The 22,156-nt window shown below is 40.7% G+C and overlaps 1 protein-coding gene across 1 annotated transcript in view; it reads left to right on the top strand.

Annotated features, from left to right (window-relative positions):
- bckdhb (branched chain keto acid dehydrogenase E1 subunit beta) overlaps nucleotides 1–22,156 on the top strand; it is a 205,866-nt gene that overhangs the window by 40,740 nt on the left and 142,970 nt on the right. Inside the window, exon 5 of the mRNA XM_084336374.1 lies at nucleotides 2,193–2,348. Within this exon, the coding sequence (XP_084192500.1) occupies nucleotides 2,193–2,348 (156 nt within the window). The remainder of the gene's footprint in view (nucleotides 1–2,192; nucleotides 2,349–22,156) is intronic.

The raw sequence follows: 22,156 nt of genomic DNA, 5'->3' as shown, positions 1-22,156 counted from the left end.
GCATGGTTTTCTAACTCACAAATACACTTGTATAGGGCGGAGCAGCTTTTACTCGATGCATAAAGCTCTAGACAGTGTCATTGACTAGCAGTGATTCTATATAATAGGGATGACAGTGGCGCTTGTCTTGTAATCGGTAGATTGCTGGTTCGATTCCCACTCCTCTCAGCAGCATGTCGAAGTGTCCTTCAGCATGATACTTAACCCCTAACTGCACCCAGTGAGCAGGTTGGCACCTTGCAGGGTTTCCTCCGCCGTCGGTGTGTGAATGTGAGGCATAAGTTGTAAAGCGCTTTGGATAAAAAAAATAAATAAAAAAAAAACACTATAAATGCTGTCCATTTACCATTATTATATTTGCACAAATCAAATAGTTTCATGTGTTTAAATTTCACTGTAGTGCCACGGAAAAAATATGTTAATCAACGGAACTGAATGAGTGCCACAAAAGCCTGAAAGCCATACGAATTATGAAAAACGCCCAACTATTCATAATCAGGAAATGAAAATGACAAATTTTAATGAAATCAATGTTTATTAAACACATTAATGAAAAACTTGTAATACATCAGAATGACCTGTAGTTGCTTTGTCAAATACAGACTGTGGTACCGTGAGTGTAACTGAGGGGTACAATTCCCTGACTGTATTGATAAGTATGGTATCATTAAACCACTACCGATTATGTACTTTAAATACTGGCCACACAGTACATGATATAGATATGATGAACACTTTCCCACCTGATGAAACGAAGTCCACACAAATGTATAAATCGAATATTTTATATAGCAAAGGGTATATACAACGTTCACTTAATGACATTTATGATTTGAATGCACTTGTAAGGCAAATGAGTATTCGTAGGCAAATCAACATTGAATGTCCAATCTCTGGTTACGCAGGTAGCAAGTATACAACCTGGTTCTTTAGGGAACTATAGCGATGGTACTTAAATGATTATAGCTGGATATACTAAAGGGGGGTCCCGCTGGTTGTAAGTCAGTAGGGGGGGGGGGTTAGGAGAGCCGCTGGCGATATCCCATCTGGCCGACGATTTCTTGGGAGAATTCAGAGTGCTGAACACGGTGCCCACAGAACCTCGGTCCACAGATGAATACAGCTGGGCCCTCTTGTAGACGGTAGCTGCCGGTCCACAACGAAGAGACGTGAGGCGACCTCACTCGGGGTAGAGCGCCGTCTCACCTGGACTCCTCTCGGGGGGTAGTTCCAACACTCACCAGTGTTGGCTGGTATCCATGGCATAAATCAAAGCACCCAAAGCAAGTAGATAATCCAAGCCGTGTAGGGCTCGCCGTCGTCCGGGTAAAGTAATCCAATGTGCAGGTCCACTCGTCCTGGCCCAGAACTCCTCGGATGAAAGCACCACACGTGGTCTGCCCAGCCTGGTTAAGACTCTAGATAACGCCAGGAACGATGGGGGCACTGCTCACTTTATAACTCTAACCGAACGATGCACCATACATAATAGACTATTATTAACTTAATAGAAATACGTCCCACTCGACGGTATAGTGCCAAACTATGACAATTCAACTATTAATCCACACGATGTCTCAATGCCTATTCTGAGGCCAAGTAGGCCATACTGCACCACACGTGGGTCGTGGGTGAGGCTTCACGTCTGTTACTAGGTTGGAGGGTAAAGGACTAATGGACTAAAAGAAAGTTCTACTTTACTTGCGCCATATATATATGCGCTGTGAACAAATAGTACCATTTGTATTTCGCCAGACGTATTCCTACGCGGAACCGGGCTTGTAACGACATGTTCGTCGGCACGATTGAACTTGAACCAAGGGGCTTGGCTGCTGGCGCCAGGTTCTTGTCCAATGATAGAATGAAACTATTATGGGCTGTTAGTAGACTAAAGGGATATTCAGTGTATATGTACAAGGAATATACAAGGGATATCAAACGATATACAAATACTATTAAATATATATCCATAAATAAATATATATATTCGGTTTAATCTGATCCTTCACAACAGTGAGCATTATCTTATTCTCTTTGTCCACACTTTCACTGTTCGCTATAGAAATGCTGGCTCTCATTCTGGCTTTGGTATAACATGGATAAAAGCACTATACAACTGCAGTCCATATAAATGTAGTCCATATAAATGCAGTCCATATCAATCATGAGAACCTTCCCTTTTTTTTTCTTAGATCGTAAATGAAGCAGCCAAGTACCGGTATCGCTCTGGCAACCTGTTCGACTGTGGTAACCTCACCATCCGGGCGCCGTGGGGCTGCGTGGGGCACGGCTCACTCTACCACTCCCAGAGCCCAGAGGCCTTCTTCGCCCACTGCCCAGGCATCAAGGTCAGCCATCGGTCCACTCACCCACTCAGTCTCTAATCTCTCTCTCTCTCCTTTCGATTGCTCATCGTCTTTCTCTCTGGAAAATTGGTTTGCCCTCATTGTTTTTGTGCAAATGAACGGAATACTGCTTATTAGACACTCATGAATGGGGGGGGTGTCCGTAATAATCATGGATTGCTGTGTTTTTGTTGTCATGGATACGCCGTGTCACGACCGTCGGTTGTGTGATAGTAAAGGGTTAACCTTCTGTTAACCCTAAGTTATCAGACCAGTGACCCAGTGTATCCATGACAACGACATCACGGCAGCCCCCATAAGACGGATAGCTTCTGTACTGACGGATACTTTATTCTTTTGTAAAAACGTGACACGATTATGAATTATCAATCAAATGTGACGTGATTATTTGACGCGCTAATATAAACTCACTTTAAATTATCCATTTAATTTCTCGTGTCTCCATTCCGCTCTATGCCCTGCTGTCTGTGTTATTAACATGTGACCAGGCACATACTTTAGGGTCTTGTTGAGTAATCTTCAAATATATGTATATATAATTATTTTCTTATTTGTATAATTTATTTAATTTTATACATGATATGAAAGTACAGGTTCATACCTTCAAATAAACCATCACTTGGGTGGATCGGGTGGATACTTTTCAATCTATGGCTTATGAACCATGACTAATCACAATAACTCGTTTTGAGCCAGAGGCCTTCAAAGCTTGGATCTGTTTCTGCATGCTGAACAACTTTACCCAAGGGCCATTGCAATACACATAACTCCTCCCCCACCCAACACCTTCCAGGTGATCTACAGGATAGCAGGAATTTGGCTTTATTATGATGTGATGATGAGAGAGATCTCTCTTATTGTGATTTTATAACAACTACAGGATTTAAAGTAGTCAAGATTCAAGATTTTATTATCATTTAAAATAAAGTACAAAATAGAGCTGGCTCATATTATAACTACGTAGTGCTGTCAATTGATTAAAATATTTAATCGCGATTAATCGCATGATTGTCCATAGTTAACTCGTGATTAATTTGCGATTAATCGCATTAATATTTTTTTGTATCTACCTTAACACTTTAAGTGCCCAGCAGGGGGCGCACATTTAGTGCTTGAATGCCCACCATCCACTTCAATGTTAGCATTAATATCGCCTAATCTATGTTTTAAATTATGGCTATGTGTCTAATCTGCCCGTCGCATTATCAATGACTCATTTCCAGTCAACATTGTCGAAGCGGATTGTTTTTTTATCGGTTCATTTCCGTTTTATAGCATTTTGAAAAGCCCTCGTTTTCACGAAAAAAATAAAGATTCCATGATAATTGCCCTGTACTGTAATATTCTAGAACGTTGTCATTTTTCGGCCTATTTATGAATCGTTTTCAAATAAACGCTAGATTATCTATAGTATATGTGTACGTGTGCACGCTGGTGCCGCGCGCTGAAAATCAATTATCTCAGTTCCTGATCGCTCTTACAGTCAAAACAGCCATATCACATTATAGGGGAAAAGCTTTTTTTTCTCTTTTTGAACAAATGTTTTTTTATTTATTTTTTTGACATTACACACAAACATTAACACGTTAACTGCCGGAAGACGTGTTTAGGCGTCCTTCCCCGCCATGCTCAAGTTGCCGAAGACGCCGTAACTCGTCTTTGATATCAATATTTCAAAAATCTGTGATCTGATTCATATTTCCCATCCGCTGGCCTGAGACCCACCAAAAAGCCCCACTGAACCCTCTAGCGGTTCAAGAGCGCCATCTGGTGGCCGATCGGCGCAATCGCCTAACAGGAAGTTACTTGGACGATGTGCTGTTCTCCCATATTACTTCCGGGCACTCGGTAAAGGTCCCGGCACTCTAGCTCGTCACAATACATAGCGATCCGTTGCCAATAACTCGATAAACAACATGATTTGGACGTATATACCATTATACAACCTGGAAATGGACCGGGTATTCCAACATCCCATAATAGGAAAATGTATACTCCACGCTCATCGCCCAACGGCGCGAGGAAGATACGGTAAGATTCAGCGTTATTTTTCAATGTCTTCTATACTAACTGATCTGATGAACATTTGACCCACATTAGATGAATGGTATAACGCTGCCCACGGAATTATAAACGCCCCCTCGCCCATGCGGTCAACATCAGATGACTTGTAGTAACTTCCAGAAGTCCGTCCAGTTGGATTTTTTTATATCGCGCCGATTGCTATCAAACTGTATTTGATCATCAATATAATGCATTTGGGGCTATAAATCACGTTCTGGAGAAAGCTGCAGAAAGAGATGAAAACATACTTATACTTTAGATAATATTTTAGTATGAATATGTGAATGAAAAAGTTTAACGTTCATACACCCTGAACAATACATATAGGACATTGAATGGGCCCTAATAATGGCAATTTAGAAATAGAATTTAAAAAGTTATAGCCCTGCAAAGAAGGGGGATTTCTCCATAGACAAATAGAGCTGGCAACCTATGGTATATCATGAATTTAGCCTTAGGCAATCAAAGTGTTAACAGTAGAAATCCACTATAAATCACAGGACTATTACCGATATAATACTAACAATAATGGCAGCCCAGTTTTTAAATCAAAATAGATGTAGATTAAAAATATACACAAATTAATTACAATACAATACAATACATATACTATGCTCTTGCTTGCTTGCTCCCCCCCCCCCCACCCCCCCCACAGGACCCCCTCTTGGATAGCATCCATTATACCGTTTGACACCAAGGACTAAAAGTTCATATAATGCTTTATCCTCTCTACCACATCTGCCCAGATTGCTATGCTGGCTTCATTAACACTAGGGCTGCAACTAATGACTATTTTGGTAGTCGACTAATCTGTCTTATTTTTTCGATTAGTCGACTAATCGAAAAACAATTATATACATTTTTATTTTTTGTTTTTGTTGCACTACCTATCTTTGTGAAAGTGGCTTCTCAGCTCTGGTCCAGCTGAAGACAGAGCAGAGGAACAGATTGGACATTGAGCATTAGGGCTGCAACGATTAGTCGACATAATCGACGACGTCGATTGTAAAAAAAATCGTCGACGAGAAATTGTTGCGTCGATTAGTCATTTATTAAATTTTTTTTTTTTTTTTTTTTTTTTTTTTGTGCACTACCTATCTTTGTGAGAGTGGCTTCTCAGGGTTCCAGACAACATCATAACATGATGATCCCATAGCAAATTTTGGACATTGAAAACATTGTTCCCCTGCAGGAGATGATGATCAGACTAGACACACAATACATTACACACGTACTCCTCTCACTCACACACAGCGATCAGAGTAAGACACACACATACACACTCCTCTCACTCACACACAGCGATCAGAGTAAGACACACACACATACACACTCCTCTCACTCACACACAGCGATCAGAGTAAGACACACACACATTCACACTCCTCTCTCTCACACACAGCGATCAGAGTAAGACACACACACATTCACACTCCTCTCACTCACACACAGCGATCAGAGTAAGACACACACATACACAAATTACACAGTACACACCTCTCTCACTCACACAGCGATCAGAGTAAGACACACACACAAATTACACAGTACACACACTCCTCTCACTCACACAGCGATCAGAGTAAGACACACACACATACACACACACACGGACTCCTCTCACACACAGCAAACAAAAGTACACTTCCACTTTAATTTGTATTATTTAATTTATTTATCTTGTTATGAGTGATTGCTGTATTGTTCTTCAAATACATTTTCATTTAAAGTGGCTTAAAGATCCAAATTCAAATGTTTCATGAGTCATTATTTTAATTTGCTATGGGATCATCATGTTATGATGTTGTTGTTTGGTCCTGACAAGAGTCTCAAAGTCTGGGGTGATGGTAGACAAGCAACTCTGAGGTCATGCTCAATGTCCAATCTGTTCCTCTGCTCTGTCTTCAGCTGGACCAGAGCTGAGAAGCCACTTTCACAAAGATAGGTAATTAAAAAAAAAAAAAAAAAAAAAAAATCCTTTTTTTTTTTTTTTTTTGGTTTGTTGTTGTTTACATTGGTTTTCGATTAGTCGACTAATCGAAAAAATAATCGGCAGATTAGTCGACTACCAAATTAGTCATTAGTTGCAGCCCTATTGAGCATGACCTCAGAGTTGCTTTGAGACTCTTGTCAGGACCAAACAACATCCCCAGTTATCCCATTAGTTCCCCCAAACTTACTGTCGGTCTGTTATGTTAAGCTAAGAAGTCTTCAGCTGGCTGGACCAGAGCTGAGAAGCCACTTTCACAAAGATAGGTAGTGCAACAAAAAAAAAAAAAAAAAAAAAATATATATATATATATATATATATATAATTTTTTTTAATGACTAATCGACGCAACAATTCCTCGTCGACGATTTTTTTGTCGACTAATCGTTGCAGCCCTAATTAACACCTAGAATTAGTGCGGTAGATATCTCTAGATAAATCACATCAAGATAGGTAAGAATCCATACCCTCCGGCACATATTATCCGGTGTGAATCCAGCGTGATGCTATTAGCTTTTTGGCAGCCGTAAGACCGGACAAGATTAGCCTCTTTACATGTACAAAGTGTGATAACTGAGAGACATTATTCAGCAACAATACAGAAGGCAGTACAGGTATTGTCAGAAATAAAAATTCTGATAATAGCATGGTTACTTCTACCCAAAATATCTTAACAGGAGGGCATTCCCAATACATATGCATAAATGTCCCACTATCACCGTTTAAACATAAGGAACATCGAGAGTCTTGTTTAAGCCCCATTCGGTTCAGTCGTATAGGAGTCGGGTAAGTCCTATGAATAAAATTAAGATTAATCTGTTGATGATCCGGATTGCGTGACGATAGCCGAACGTTTGCCCAGACTTCAGCCCAATCAAAATCTACTTCCAAGTCTGGTATATCCTTCCTCCAAACTGAGTCTAGGGGAAGGACTTCATACGAAGATGTAAGTAAGTGACGATAAAAGTCAGAGACGAAGCCTCTCGTGATGGGCATTCAAAGTGTTAAACGGATCTTTTTCAAGTTCCAAGTTTTAATACTCTTATCAACATGAGAGTCAACAAATGTTTGCTTTATGCAGCCATTTAACACAAAAGGATGACCCTCATGCATTGCAAATTTGCATCAAATTCAAAACAGTGTGATGCACAAAATAACTTAAAAGAAAAGAATAATTTAAAACAATGAATAAAGTGTGCATGAAATAATAGGGCAAAGAAAATGTCAGGAACGTGTTACATTCACCCACACAAGGGCTGAGTAATCACCCCCCCCCCCCCTCTCTCTCTCTCTCACGCACACTCTCTCCCAGCTCTCTTTCTCTCTTGCCCCTTCCTCATCTCTCTCACCCCCCTCTCTATATATATCACACACACGCACACACATGCACACACACACACACTTCAGAAACAAACATAGTATCAATGAGAGCATCAATAATACACCTGAGTGAAGTCTAGTAAAAAAAATTATAAAAAATGTCTTCTTAGAAGTTAATCGTGAGTTAAAAAAAGAGAGTGGTGTTAATAGAATCGGGCGATAAGTAGTAGTAGTTGACTTTAGTAGTTAAGCTTTAACTTTGACAGCCTTAATTATACCATATAAAACAAAATGTGACCTGTATTAACACTTTGGGTGCCGGCCAGAAATCCGGAAAATGACTGTGGATTGCCAGGATTCCTGGGCGATTTTAGCATATCTCATGATCTTAGCGGAACTATTTCTATATTTTATATTATAACTATGGGGAAATGGTTTGGCTCATTTGACGACGACAAGTTGATGTACACAATGAAAAAAACCGTTTGTTTCTGCATGTCTTCGTTCGTTCACAATTACAAGTTAAAAAACGTCAACAAAGGGTAAAAATACAGGTATATTCTTTAGAACAGGAGTTATGGGCACTTTTATGAAAGGTGTGCCGCCGCGCCGGCCGGGGTGATAATAGGTACTGAACGTGTTATAAAGCAATTTAGACAGGGATGGATGGATGGTTTGATTGATAGATTGTTTGATAGATTGTTTTATTGGTTTGTTTGATAGATTGTTTTGTTGGTTGTTTGATTGATTGATTGTTTTGATTGATTGATTGTTTCATTGTTTTATTGGTTGTTTGATTGATAGATTGTTTGATAGATTGTTTTATTGGTTTGATTGATAGATTGTTTTGTTGGTTGTTTGATTGATTGTTTGATTGTTTTATTGGTTGTTTGATTGATAGATTGTTTGATAGATTGTTGGTTTGATTAATAGATTGTTTTATTGTTTTGTTGGTTGTTTGATTGATTGATTGTTTTGATTGATTGATTGTTTTGTTTGTTGTTTGATTGATTGATTGTTTGATTGTTTTATTGGTTGTTTGATTGATTGATTGTTTGATAGATTGTTTTATTGGTTTGATTGATAGATTGTTTTGTTGGTTGTTTGATTGATTGTATTGATTGATTGATTGATTGTTTTGTTGGTTGTTTGATTGATTGGTTGTTTGATTGTTTTATTGGTTGTTTGATTGATTGTTTTATTGGTTTGATTGATAGATTTTTTATTGTTTTGTTGGTTGTTTGATTGATTGTTTTGTTTGATTGATTGGTTGTTTTGTTGGTTGTTTGATTGATTGATTGTTTGATTGGTTGTTTGATTGATTGTTTTGTCGATTGTTTGATTGATTGATTGATTGACAGTCCGACTGACTGACAGTCCAACTGACTGACAAACTTGAAATGCAGTAATACTATTATATCGATCAGGTGGGAATATATTGTATTGATCAGGTTAGTAGATATTGTACTGATCAGGTATTATAGATCATGTGCATGCAATAAACTAAAAAAAACATTTCGACTGTTTCTCATTCATGTACTGTGCATAATCTGCTCCTGTGTTGTAGACACTGTGTTGCTCTGTACCTACCTGTTTTCCAATTTATTCGTCCATACATGATAAACACATTCATAAAGTAATAATATCTTGTATTGATAATATATCAATTAGTTTCACCTTGAAATACTACTACCTTATCAACCACCATGCCTGGCGCTAATGAACAAGTAAGTTATAACTACTGGTGTAGGTCCAGAAAACATTATTATAATAAAAAAAAATTATAATTTTTTTATTTTTTTTGGTATTGAAAGTATCGAAAGTATCGATACTTTTCAAGGTATCGTGTCGAAATTCCAGTATCGTGAGGCCAACTTACCGCTCTTAGATGTGCGTTTCCGCCCTGCAACGGGTTCCGGCATGTCCAGACTAGCATCCAGTTCTAGACGTATTGTCATTGTATTTACATGATATATATATATATATATATATATATAGCATTATGTGTTATATTTTATGTACAATTACCTGCAGGAGTAGAATGTGATCCTATGTCTTGCACAGTCTCTGGAGCGTAACAGTAAGAAGCATTTTGTATAAAAGTATTCTGTACTTCTGTATGACAAATATTAAAGAAACTTGAACTTAACGATACACTTTTTAAACGTATCGTGGATATCGTGATGTTTTGCCCTCACGTTAGGCGCCGCCGCGCTGAAATGAGACAAGCGCAGCACTAAAGGTATAATGCTTTCCTCTCGCGTCTCTGCCTGGGAGAAAAAAAAGTCAGTCACACACACACACATTTGCGCAAATTACGTCACCTAGTACACGCCCACACTGCACACTGAGACAGAGAGGCATGTTGCTCGGTGAAGATGAGTGACCCAGGCGAAAGCGAGGACTCGCAATTAATTCCAAAAAAGGGTTCGACGTCTGTGATATGGACCTGGTTCGGCTACACGCGAACAGACGTGAGTCAAACCACCATCCTGTGCAAACTGTGTAAAATTAAAGTCGGGGCAACGGGAGGAAACACGACCAACCTCTTCACACACCTGAAAAGAAAACATCCCAAAGAATATGCCGAAAGCAGTAAGTTGCGCGGTAGCCCCAGTACCTCCAGTGTTTTGAAACCACCACAGCCTAAACAGACGACGTTAAATACATCATTTTCCAGCGGCATCCCCTATGAAAAGAGCAGCAAGCGATGGAGAGAGATAACAGAGGCTATAGCGTTCGACATAGGAAAGGACATGGTTTCATTATCAACCGTGGAAAAAATGGGGTTCAAGAGGCTGTTAAAAACAGTGGACGCTAGGTACGAGATGCCTGGCCGAAAATATTTTTCACAGAATATTTTACCACGCATGTACACCGAATTGCGTGCTAACATAGCTGGCCAGCTGCAAAACGTGGCTTATTTTTCAACCACGACGGATTTGTGGTCAAGCCGAACGTCGGAGCCATACTTAAGCCTAACGGTGCATTACGTTAATGGTGAATGGAAGTTGTGCAGCACATGCCAGATGACCACACAGCTGAAGTAATCGCCGAAGGTCTGAAGGAGGCGCTGCAAGCCTGGGGGCTGAGAGAAGAATGCCATGTCTGCATGACAACAGACAGTGGAGCCAACGTCGTCAAAGCCTTGCGTTTAAACAAGTGGACCAGACTCCAGTGTTTTGGGCACAGGCTTCACCTGGCCATTGGTAAGTGTAATAGTTCATATAAATGTATACACAAGCATTCGATTAGCAGTTATAAGCTACTAGTCTCTATAGATTTACATAAAAAATATCAGTATTTATATCTAATGTAACAATTAAATAAATAACTAGTCATGTACAGTGAGTGTGGTGGTTCATTTATTTTTAAACAGTCAAACGTTTCAGTAAACAATCAACTTTAAATAAACATTACAATTCTGACAATGTGGTTTGACATTTTCATGATTTGCTAATCAATGCTTTGTTTTTTAATAAGATAAGTACTATACTATGTATGCCATCTCTGTTATATTTGCCCTACAATAAATAGTTACAATATATAATCTAATCTAATATATAATCTAAAAAAAACGAAATGCTAAATATATGCAATATATAATCTAATACTCTAAATCTAATATATAATATAAAAATGCTAAATGCATGTGATGAATATCATCTTATTTTATGCACTGTTATAATAACATGAGACTACTAATGCATTATGCCATCTACTGAAAATGGTGCTATTCTAAAACACTTCTTCTTTTTCTTCTTTTTTTCCAGAGAAGAGTGTGAAAGACCCCCGGATTGATCGAGCCATTGCTGTATGCAAGAAAGTGGTTGCTGCCTTTTCCTTCAGCTGGAAAAAAAAGAGGGATCTGGCTGCTGCCCAAGCTGAATTGAACTTGCCTCTACACAAACTCATCACTGAGTCACCTACCAGGTGGGGATCGAGGCAGAAGATGATCCAAAGAGTGCTGGAGCAGGAGAAAGCAATAACCCAGGTCCTGGCTGCTGACAAAAAAAGCAGGCACTTGGTGCCCACGTGGCAGGACATTGATGTCCTAGAATCGGTGAACAAGGCTCTAAGCCCACTGCAGGAATTCACTGACGCACTATCAGGTGAAGACTACGTGAGCGTATCCTACCTGAAGCCTGTCCTTCACCTCTTCATCTCCAATCTCCTAAATCCGGAGGAAGAGGACACAAATCTGACCACAACCATGAAGATGACCGTTATGGGTTATCTCAATGACAAATACGCAGACCTCGCCACAGATGACCTGCTGGACATGGCATCACTTCTTGACCCACGATTTAAAACCCACTACATCAGCAAGGAGAAGATTGAAAATGTAAAAGTCAGGGCGGTTTCCGAAATGCAGTCTCTGCAGAGCTCATCACAGGCTGGCGCAACCGTGTCTGCATCCCAAGAAGGAGCAGAAGCTGACCCAGCAGCACCAGCGAAGAAAGCCAAGAAGACACTTGGAAGTTTCTTCAAAAAAACAGCCGATGTCTCTTCCTGTTCTGAGAAAGAACTAATTGAAGGTGAACTGACAAGTTACCTCCAGACGCCTGAAGCAGATAGCGAGACAGATCCACTGGCATGGTGGAAAATCTACGAGGGTAACTTTCCAAAGGTTAGCCAACTCGCCAAAAAGTACCTCTGCATTCCTGCCACCAGTTCTCCATCAGAGAGGGCATTCAGCACTGGTGGCAACATTGTCACATGCCACAGGGCAGCTCTGAAGCCTGACGCTGTTGATAGGCTCGTTTTCCTCGCTCATAACCTGTGAAGTTATTTATTAGGTTTTTTTTGTATTTTTTTGTACTTGTTTATTTTCATTCAGCACTGATTGAAAAGTAATTGAAAAGTAAGAACTTTGTTATCGTTATATTTTCAATAACCTTGAATAATTACATTTATTTATTTTAGAGGTTAATTATCTTCTATTCATTTTTCTCAGGACATGTGAAGTTCACACACTGCACTAATTGAAAAGCAATAACGTTGTTATTTTGAAAAGTTACACATTTGGCATGTGTATTTTCTTAAATTTGTTAAATTTATTTATTTTAGAGGTTAAGTTAAGAATTTACTGTGTGTCAAAGTCTGACTCAGAATTGCAAGTTGCACTGTATATGTTGCATTTGTTTGATTTATTTTGGAGGTTAAGAAACAATAAAGACTTTATTTGAATACCACCGGGTCTTTTGTCTTTAATGTTAGCTTGAAAACTCAAATACTGTCTTGGTAAGCCTCATAAAGAATTGTTTGGGGAAAAAGGGAAAACATTGTGATGCGTATCGTGTATCGCCGAAAGGTAAAAAAATATCGTGATATCATATTTAGGCCATATCGCCCAGCCCTAGTCTGCGCCAGAATCTGAATTGGATTAAATTCATTCAGTAAGTAAGTCTCATAAAACACAATAGTAATACATTTACATACATAAATGTAGTTAGTACATACCCAAGCATGTTGGTGTATCAGCCCCGGATTCGGTGTCAGATCCTGTAATGAACACAAAATAAATCAGCGGCCATTGTACATCAAAGCATGGAGTAGGGCCTTTTTTTTTTACAAGGGCTTGTGTGTGGTGTGTGATATGCAGGCCTCGCCATAGTTCAAAGGTGTTTGAGATGGTTCATGCCTTTGATGTGGTGTGTGTGTGCTGTAATCAATTATATTGGGACTATGCTAAATGAAATAGCATTGATTACAACACACACACACACACACACACACACCACATCAAAGGCTTGAACCCTCTCAAACACCTTTGAACTATGGCGAGGCCTGCATATCACACACCACACACACACACACACAAGCCCTTGTAAAAGAAAAAGACGCCCTACTCCATCTCACTTCAAACAGGCCTACATGCCATGCACCCCAACTTAGCACATGGTGGCATGCACAGCATGCAACTATATCACTTACATTGATAGCTACACACATCAAAGGGCGTGCACCTACACACACACACACACACACACACACACACACCAAAGGCTGTGCACCCCAACTTAGCACATGGTGTCCTGCACAGCATGCAACTATATCACTTACATTGATAGCTACACACATCAAAGGGCGTGCACCTACACACACACACACACACACACACACACAACAAAGGCTGTGCACCCCAACTTAGCACATGGTGTCCTGCACAGCATGCAACTATATCACTTACATTGATAGCTACACACATCAAAGGGCGTGCACCCACACACACACACACACACACACACAACAAAGGCTGTGCACCCCAACTTAGCACATGGTGTCCTGCACAGCATGCAACTATATCACTTACATTGATAGCTACACACATCAAAGGGCGTGCACCTACACACACACACACACACACACACACAAGGCCATGCAACCTAACGTGTAGCACATGGTCATCAACTATCGATTTGAACATGCACGTAAAACAATATTCACATTGCAACATGACGTACCATTGCCCCTCGTCGACCACCACCGCGTCCCACGTCTGACTCGTGCGATGAATCAGACCCATAAGTACACCTCCGACCCAAATCGAGATCATCGTCAGATGACTCCGGAGCTATAATATAATAAATGCATATCGGCGTTGGTTTGGCGAACTAACGTTGCATATTCACAGTATACAATGAATCAATTAGCGTTAGGTAAATCATCAAATACACGTTTCACACACACACACAATCACATATAATAAATGCATATCGGCGTTGGTTTGGCGAACTAACGTTACATATTCACAGTATACAATGAATCGATTAGCGTTAGGTAAATCATCAAATACACGTTTCACACACACACACAATCACATATATATAAGACCGTGTAATTACCTGGTGGTTCCCAATCGGCGCTCCCATCAAATTCATGGGTGGTCGAATCGCTGTCCACTGACTCGGATGAAGAAGCTATGACCACAGCGGCAGCCTTCCTCTTCCTCGAACTGCGTCGGGGAGAGCCGTTCCCGGTCCCGGGGCGAGACGCGTTGCTGGGCCCAGCAACGGTCTCACGGCTCTCTCCGATCGGAGCTACCAAAGTCGTTGGTGCCGCTGCTGGAGCTACCAAAGGTTCGGTCGTTGGTGCCGCTGCTGGAGCTACCAAACGTCCGGTCGTTGGTGCCGCTGCTGCAACCGCGGGTCCAAACGCCAGCTTCGTTTGAACAAACCGATCCGCTGTCGGTTTGTCGCCTCGCTTACCTACACTACGTCTCCTCATACTGAACTAATAATCTAAATGGAACTACTAACTGATCAAACTACTATTACTACTACTGAAATATACTACCTAGACTACACACTAATCCCTCACAATAGTACTACTACTTAGCACGACTAAGTACTTTCTAAAGCACAGCTGAAACCTTACAATTATTCTGATACTACCACTATACTGTATAACACTATAAATATAGACTATAGGCTGATCTCAATTCAAATATCTATCTCTCAATCTCTCTCTCTCTATCGCTCTATCTATCTCTCTCTCTCTCTCCAAAACCTCGTCGATTCTGGGATCGCGCAAACTTTTTATACCTGTGGTCACATTGGCCACTGCATCTGGCCAATCAAATGCCAGATTCATTGTGGGGTACAATATTCACCCTCATGTGATAGTGTTAGAAGATAGGGGGACACTGCCACCTAGTGTAATTTGAGAGGAAATGCAGTTTCCTGTTCAAATTTTCTGCCAAAAGCTCCGCGGTGAAGTTCAGACGGGGAAAATCGAAAAAAGATGTAAACAGATCAAAGACGCTGTAAAGCGTCTTGAGCATGGCCGGGAATGACGCTGAAAAGCGTTTCCCGGCACCCAAAGTGTTAACAATAGCTCAGATGAACCATAAAAGAGAAAAAAAGTAAAAGATCAAACACTGGCTTTGTTATTGATGTGTTGCTATGAGAGACAGTTTACAGTCTTACTTTTAACTTTGAGTTAAATCCCCACACAGGTTTTCCATTAAAGGAAGGAGAGGAACAGAGGCTTTTGTATCCCAAAAAAATAAACTTATTTAACTCTCACTGTAAAAACATACAACAAAGAGCTGACTATGAAAAAAGAGGTGATTATTCTGTTAGAGGAAAAAGTGATCACAGCGGAACGTTAAATCAAAAACACTAGACTGAACTTATAAGTTTCAACTATAAAAACTCACACACACAGGGAGAGGGGGAGAGAGAATAAATACATTTTGATGTTGCCTTCAACACCAATCTGCGGAGTGCACTGGACTGGATAGAAAAATTATAGGAAATAATTATAGAAATGGATATAGCGATATGCAGATATGTTCGTTAGAGAAAACAAATTTCAATCTCCCAATTCAGATACAATTGAACACAAATTGTTTCAAAGTTATTTAATAATTATTATATATTTATTTCTGAAAAGCATGGTGTTGACCAAAACACGCTAAACAAAACCAGGAGCCAGATGTGGACTGAGGTGAACTGGAGAGATGGTTAACATTGTGAGGGTGTTTTATATAAAGTCGACTAAGATATAAAACACTCACCATCACAATGTTAACTATCTCTCCAGTTCACCTCAGTCCACCTCTGGCTCCTGGTTTTGTAAAACACAATCACAATGTTTTTCACTAAGATATAAAACTCACCATCAGTGTTGTTCACTAAGACAAAATGCTACCAAAGATGATATAACTGATTTTGTGTAACGGCAACCAATAACCATAGAACATCAACGTCTGCCCTCCATGACGTCTCCATGCCCCCCCCCCCCCCACCCCCCTGTAGTTGGGAACCACTGGACCAGAACGACATTCGTTACAATTCTGTGCTGGCGGGAGTCGCTCAGTGAAGACGGCTAGGAAATGTGTTTCTGTGAAGCCATTCACTTCACGATACCACCACTCCTGGCACCAACTCCGCATCCACACACCCCTCTGTACAGAAATAGCTGCCATTTTCTCCACAAAAAGCCATAATAAATAATGTGGCTTTTTCCTCTCCATCCATGTTATCATCTGGTCAAAAGTTCTCTGGCTTCCACCGCACATCAACTTATAAACGAAACCATAAATGCTGACTTCATTGGCCTCCATGTTAAATTCTGTATGACAGTGTGGCGTGTGACGTCGTTGTTATTGTTATTTTGTGCAGTTCAGGGTCAGTTCAGGGCCGTGACCAGTTAACACTGGAATATTGGCCACATTTAAAAACAATAATAATAATAATGTGAACGTCCAAACAAAAAAAATCGGTTGAGGGCAATAATGCCGTATTCAGCACTAGCCTTGCAGTGTGAATGTAGCCATAGTGCAATATCCCTGGGTTCAGCCACACCGATCTGAGAGGCGATGCCATTCATCTGGCATTCAATGCATAATGGCTACGGTCGTAATGCAATCTTTAGTTAGTGTTAAATAATGATTTATTACTCACATCTGATCTTTTTACGTTATTTTTAATGTTAATAATGTGGCCAAGATGGTCACGCTCCTGAAAGGAACCACATGCATAAATGAAAAAAAATAAAAGATCAAATCAAATGTATTTATAAGGCCCGACAACACACGTTAATGTCCCCATGGGCCGTACAGGTCTTCTTTAAACCAGTCAAGAAGAAAACATAACAATAAGTCAAGAACAGAACAAGAACACCATAAGGTCCAACATTTTTTAGATGAATGCAAATAAATGAAAGAATGCAAGCACTCCCAGACATACCCCACGCGAAGGTAACGGAAAACTCACTAAAACCTAACAATAGGGAAAAAAGCTCCACAGGCAGTGTGGAGGAGAGAAACCTTAGAAGGGCCATTCAAGGGGGGATCTCCCTTCTTAGATGTTGGTGATAGTAGTGTTGCAGACGGACAGTTGGTAAGCATGCACTCATGTGTGTAGTGAAACACAGATGAGTGCATGCAATAGCAACTGAACATTTTGAAAGATTAAAGATAGAGCTAATAGCGATAGCAACTGAACATTTTGAAAGATTAAAGATAGAGCTGATAGCGGATCTATTTGAGGCACAGGGGCGGCGCAAAGAGGGTCACGTCCTCCCAGTCTTAGTCACGGGACATTCAACACTCCGGATTGACCCTGAAGTCAGACCCTGAAGATTGACCCTGAAGTCAGTTTATGGTTTAATGTATAAGTTGAGCAGATGGGTAGGGATGGGTACCTTTCACATTCACCTTTCACCTTTCACGGTACCTGTGAATCGATACCGGTACCCAACGGTACCTCTTTTCTGTACTTTAGTCTCTAAAAATTGTATCTACCTACCTCGGTTGTAAAAAAAAAAATCCCAACTTCATATTTAATAAATAAATAATGTATTATTATTACTTTATTATTATTTACATCTTACTGATGTAAAGTATTTTAACAATCTAGGAGCAATGAACTACTCTGCTGCTGATTGAGTATTCTAGCAGTTATTTCTGCTCCACCCCCGCTTTGGAGAAGAGAAGACCCGCTCTGCGGTGTGTGTGGCTTGTTTACCGACGTCACATCCTCTACTCTTCTGTCCTGAGTTGTGCCGGTGTCGTGCCAAAATTCTACCCCTTGCCACAATCTTACCCCACCCACTAAAACGGTACAAATTCAATAACTTGCGTGACTGCTCCCGTGACTGCTCCCACGGGCCGAATATTGCCCCGATCCTCGCGAGATTAAATCCACGGGTACCTCTCGGCGTGCCGAAGCTTTTCCAAAATCACTTCCATCATCGAAAACGAGGGGAAAAGGTTGGCTCGCAACCCTGAAAATGTCGTGTGATTTAAAAATGCTGTATTAAGTGAGCCTATTATGGGCTCCACGCGAGCTTTCTACCGTGGGTACATCTGGGCGTCCCGCAACTTTGACTAATTTACATGTAGCCCCGAAAATGCTTAGAAAAGGAAAGCCGAAAGCGTGGAATAAACTCTCCGAAACGGAAAAGTGTCCCACGGGCGCACCGTGATTCCGATCCGCGTGAACATTTTCATGGCCATAGAGGAGACCGTGGGACACCTTTTTGCAACCGAATATGTGTCTCGAATTTGCTCCCACACGGCGTGCCAAATCGTGCAAGGAAAAATCTGACTTAAAATGAACCAATGCTCCAGCAGTATTAACCAACGCTGACTGAGTGGGTGGGGTAAGATTGTGGCAAGGGGTAGGATTTTGGCACAACACCGGCTTGCACTGTAGCCCTAGGAGCTAACGTTATGTCCGACGGTTAGCTTAGCTAACGTCAGCTTAAGAACGTCAAATGGGTTACAAATATGTGAAACTATGGAAGGAGTAAGCCGACCGCTAAAAATAAAACCCACCGCGGCAGAGAGAGCACATAGCAAAAGAACGTTTCGAGAGGAGTGGAAGTTTGGAGATAGTGGCGTTTCAAGAGACTGGCTACAGTAATATGATCCTGGGCTGTAGTGATCAGTTGTTCCGTGTGGCGCAAGTATGTAAAAAAGAAAAACAGAAACAACACGTTTGTCATCTGTATTAAATAAATGAAGCTGGAATCCATTCGTGACCATGAACAGAGCCAGTAGGCGTGTTCGAGATTGGCTAGGCGGACGCAGATCTGCGCAGGTTTTACTACGGCCTCGCCAAGCGCGTTGCATGGCGGTTAGAATGTTGTCCGACTTGCTCTGAAAATCTGATGAGACGAGGCGCGGAACTCTCGCGGGAGCGAGCCACGCACAGCCTTCAGAGCGAGGCTCCACAGTACCTCTCACCCGGTTGCTCCCGGCTGGGAAGCGACTTGCTATGGTCGCGCAAAGCGCCTATTGGCTCAGAAAAGTTGTCAGTCACCAGCCACGTGACAGCCAGGGAGTTATGAGACGTTTGATTGATTGAAAACTTTATTACAGTACGGGTCCCGCGTACCTGTCTATCAGATATATTTATTATTATTGGATACAGGAGTTTGGGTACCAAGAGCTTCCTCAAATAACGTTATGTGTTATCATAATATCATCATGATAAACTTCAAGCTGTCAGACACACACACACATACACACATGCGTCGTCTGTTTTGCCTCAATACTGTATATATAATTCTGTTTAGCCTCAATATACACAGTATACATATATATATATTGATGCAAAACAGAATTATTCAGCAGTGTATTGTGTGTGCATGTGGCCAGGAGCGCACAACAAGATGGTATACATTATGGTATATGAATAGTATATTCCACTATAGCAGTATATGGTGTGCTGTACATTTGAATCTGATCTAATTTTGCACACGGCCATTGCATTATAATGAGCTGGACAGGTGTGTAATGTGTGTGTGGTGAAAGCGTATCTGCCATGCGATACTAGGCGAGAGGCTCTCGTGAAATCGGAAGTGTCCGACGTTCTGACTCCTCCCCCGGCTGTACTCGGCTACTCGTCTATTTTCGAGGCGAGCCAAAATCAATCTCGAACACGCCTAGTGTCCCGGATTCACTCTCTCCTCTAAAGATGCTCCGTGGCTAACAGCCATGTCAGACAGAGCAGATGTGGAAACTGAGCTACACTTTCTAACAACCTGCCCACTACCAAGATAGATATGAGACATATACTCCCCAGTCCCCATGAATTGCAAACACCCAAAGAGATTTGAAAATTGTATTATGCCTTAACGTGCGGTCAACAAAACGTGATGGAATCGGATTTTTTTGCGCATTGTACAGAAAGTTGGCACCAGCGGATCTCACGTGAATCGATACTCTGTAGTACCGACGTGTTTCGGTAGGTACCTTTTTTAAAAGTACCGAATTCGGTACCCATCCCTAAGATAAGTCATGTCTATTATTGTGTGTTATGTTTTGTTTTATATTTCATGTAAAATAAAGAAATAATTTTTTTTAAGTTGAGCAGATGATAATGGGGGTGAGGAAGAGGTAAAGGAGAGCCATTTCTTATTTCAATATGCTTTCGAACACAGAGCGGTTATGATACGTCGCCTCAAGTTTTGCTTGTACAGAAGTATCACCCCAAATTCTTATAGGGTAAACTTCTCATTGCCCCTCAACTGACCACCTCCATCACAGCGGTCTTCTATGTTTGTATTCAGTGACTCCTGCCAGCACAGAATTGTGATGAATGTCGATCTAGAGCAGGGGTAGGCAATTAAGTTTGGCCGAGGGCTAAATTTCTTCCAAGCCATTGTATGGGGGGCCGGAAACAAAAACAATGGCTAATTTTATATGTTGATAGTGAAAACATTTTAACTCTGTGACAGACCACCTTATAACTAAGACATACATTTGTGGCAGAGGCAGATAATGGACAAAATAAACGAGCTGCATAGGTGGCCTAATAAACTGTCACCGACATACACATTTGCACTGAACATTATACCTTTGTCTGTTTGCCATTTTATTATAAAACCAGAGACAAGCGCCCCTCTCTTATTGGCCTATCTTACATTACGCACAACCAATGTGTCTATCTGACGGCCCTTTCTGTGGAGCGCACTGGACTATTGAGAAACAATAGGAATTTTCCATTGGTTCTCCCAGTCCATGTGACCATTTCTAGCATTTCCATTGGCTATAGTGACAGACATAGATATATGATAAATGGATAGATACAGCGGATTAGATGCAGTCTAGAGAAAACAACCAATCTAGATATTTCAAGATTCTATGCTTTACATCCGCGCATTCTCTGAGAGATGCACTACATTTTTAGATGACAATCGATTCCGATACAATAACGCAAGTCTTTATCACAAACAAATCCAAAGATATTTAATGTTTTACAAAACATGTCTAGTGTTGCGCCCGGCTTTAGAGGGTTAAAAGCCTAATAGTATTTTTTATTTAGTTAATAAATGTCTCGTTGTAATTCCTTATATACCTAATGTAGCGCATCTTCTTGAAGCAGATTCAGCTTTTTTTGCTCTGATTTGACTTCAGTTTAATTGCATTGTTACTGTTCACATGTGTGGTGCCGTCAGTCATATATAAGTAAAGATAAAGTTTGAATGACTTACTGAACTGATGTTTTAATCTCACACCACACATGTGGTGTGGCTTGTTTGTTATTTCAGCACCAGGCGCTGTCCACCGACTTTTTTCATGTTGAGCAAGCACTACATTGCACCTCGCTGCCTACCTGTTATTCACTCTCAACATGGATAAAACAACGTATAATAAGCATTCTTTAGGTGGCGGTAGTTTCTCTATTTGGACATTATAGCTAACATATAGCCTAGCCTAGTTGGTCTGATATTTTTATTTTTTTATTTATTTATTTAAAAAAATATATATATATTCTGAAGGGCCAGATATTATTGCTGGCGGGCCAATTTTGGCCCGCGGGCCGCCTATTGCCGACCCCTGATCTAGAGTGACTTAAAAGTCGCATGCATTCGGACCTGACTGTTCAGACTGAGGTTGCATTGCAAAAATTCAGACCTGCATCTGATTTAGAACCACATATGAAAGTGGCCCAAA

This window comes from Notolepis coatsorum, assembly GCF_963971535.1.
Source record: "Notolepis coatsorum genome assembly, chromosome: 19".
In the NCBI taxonomy this organism is placed as follows: Eukaryota; Metazoa; Chordata; class Actinopteri; order Aulopiformes; family Paralepididae; genus Notolepis; species Notolepis coatsorum.
This window is presented reverse-complemented; position numbering and strand designations above follow the sequence as displayed.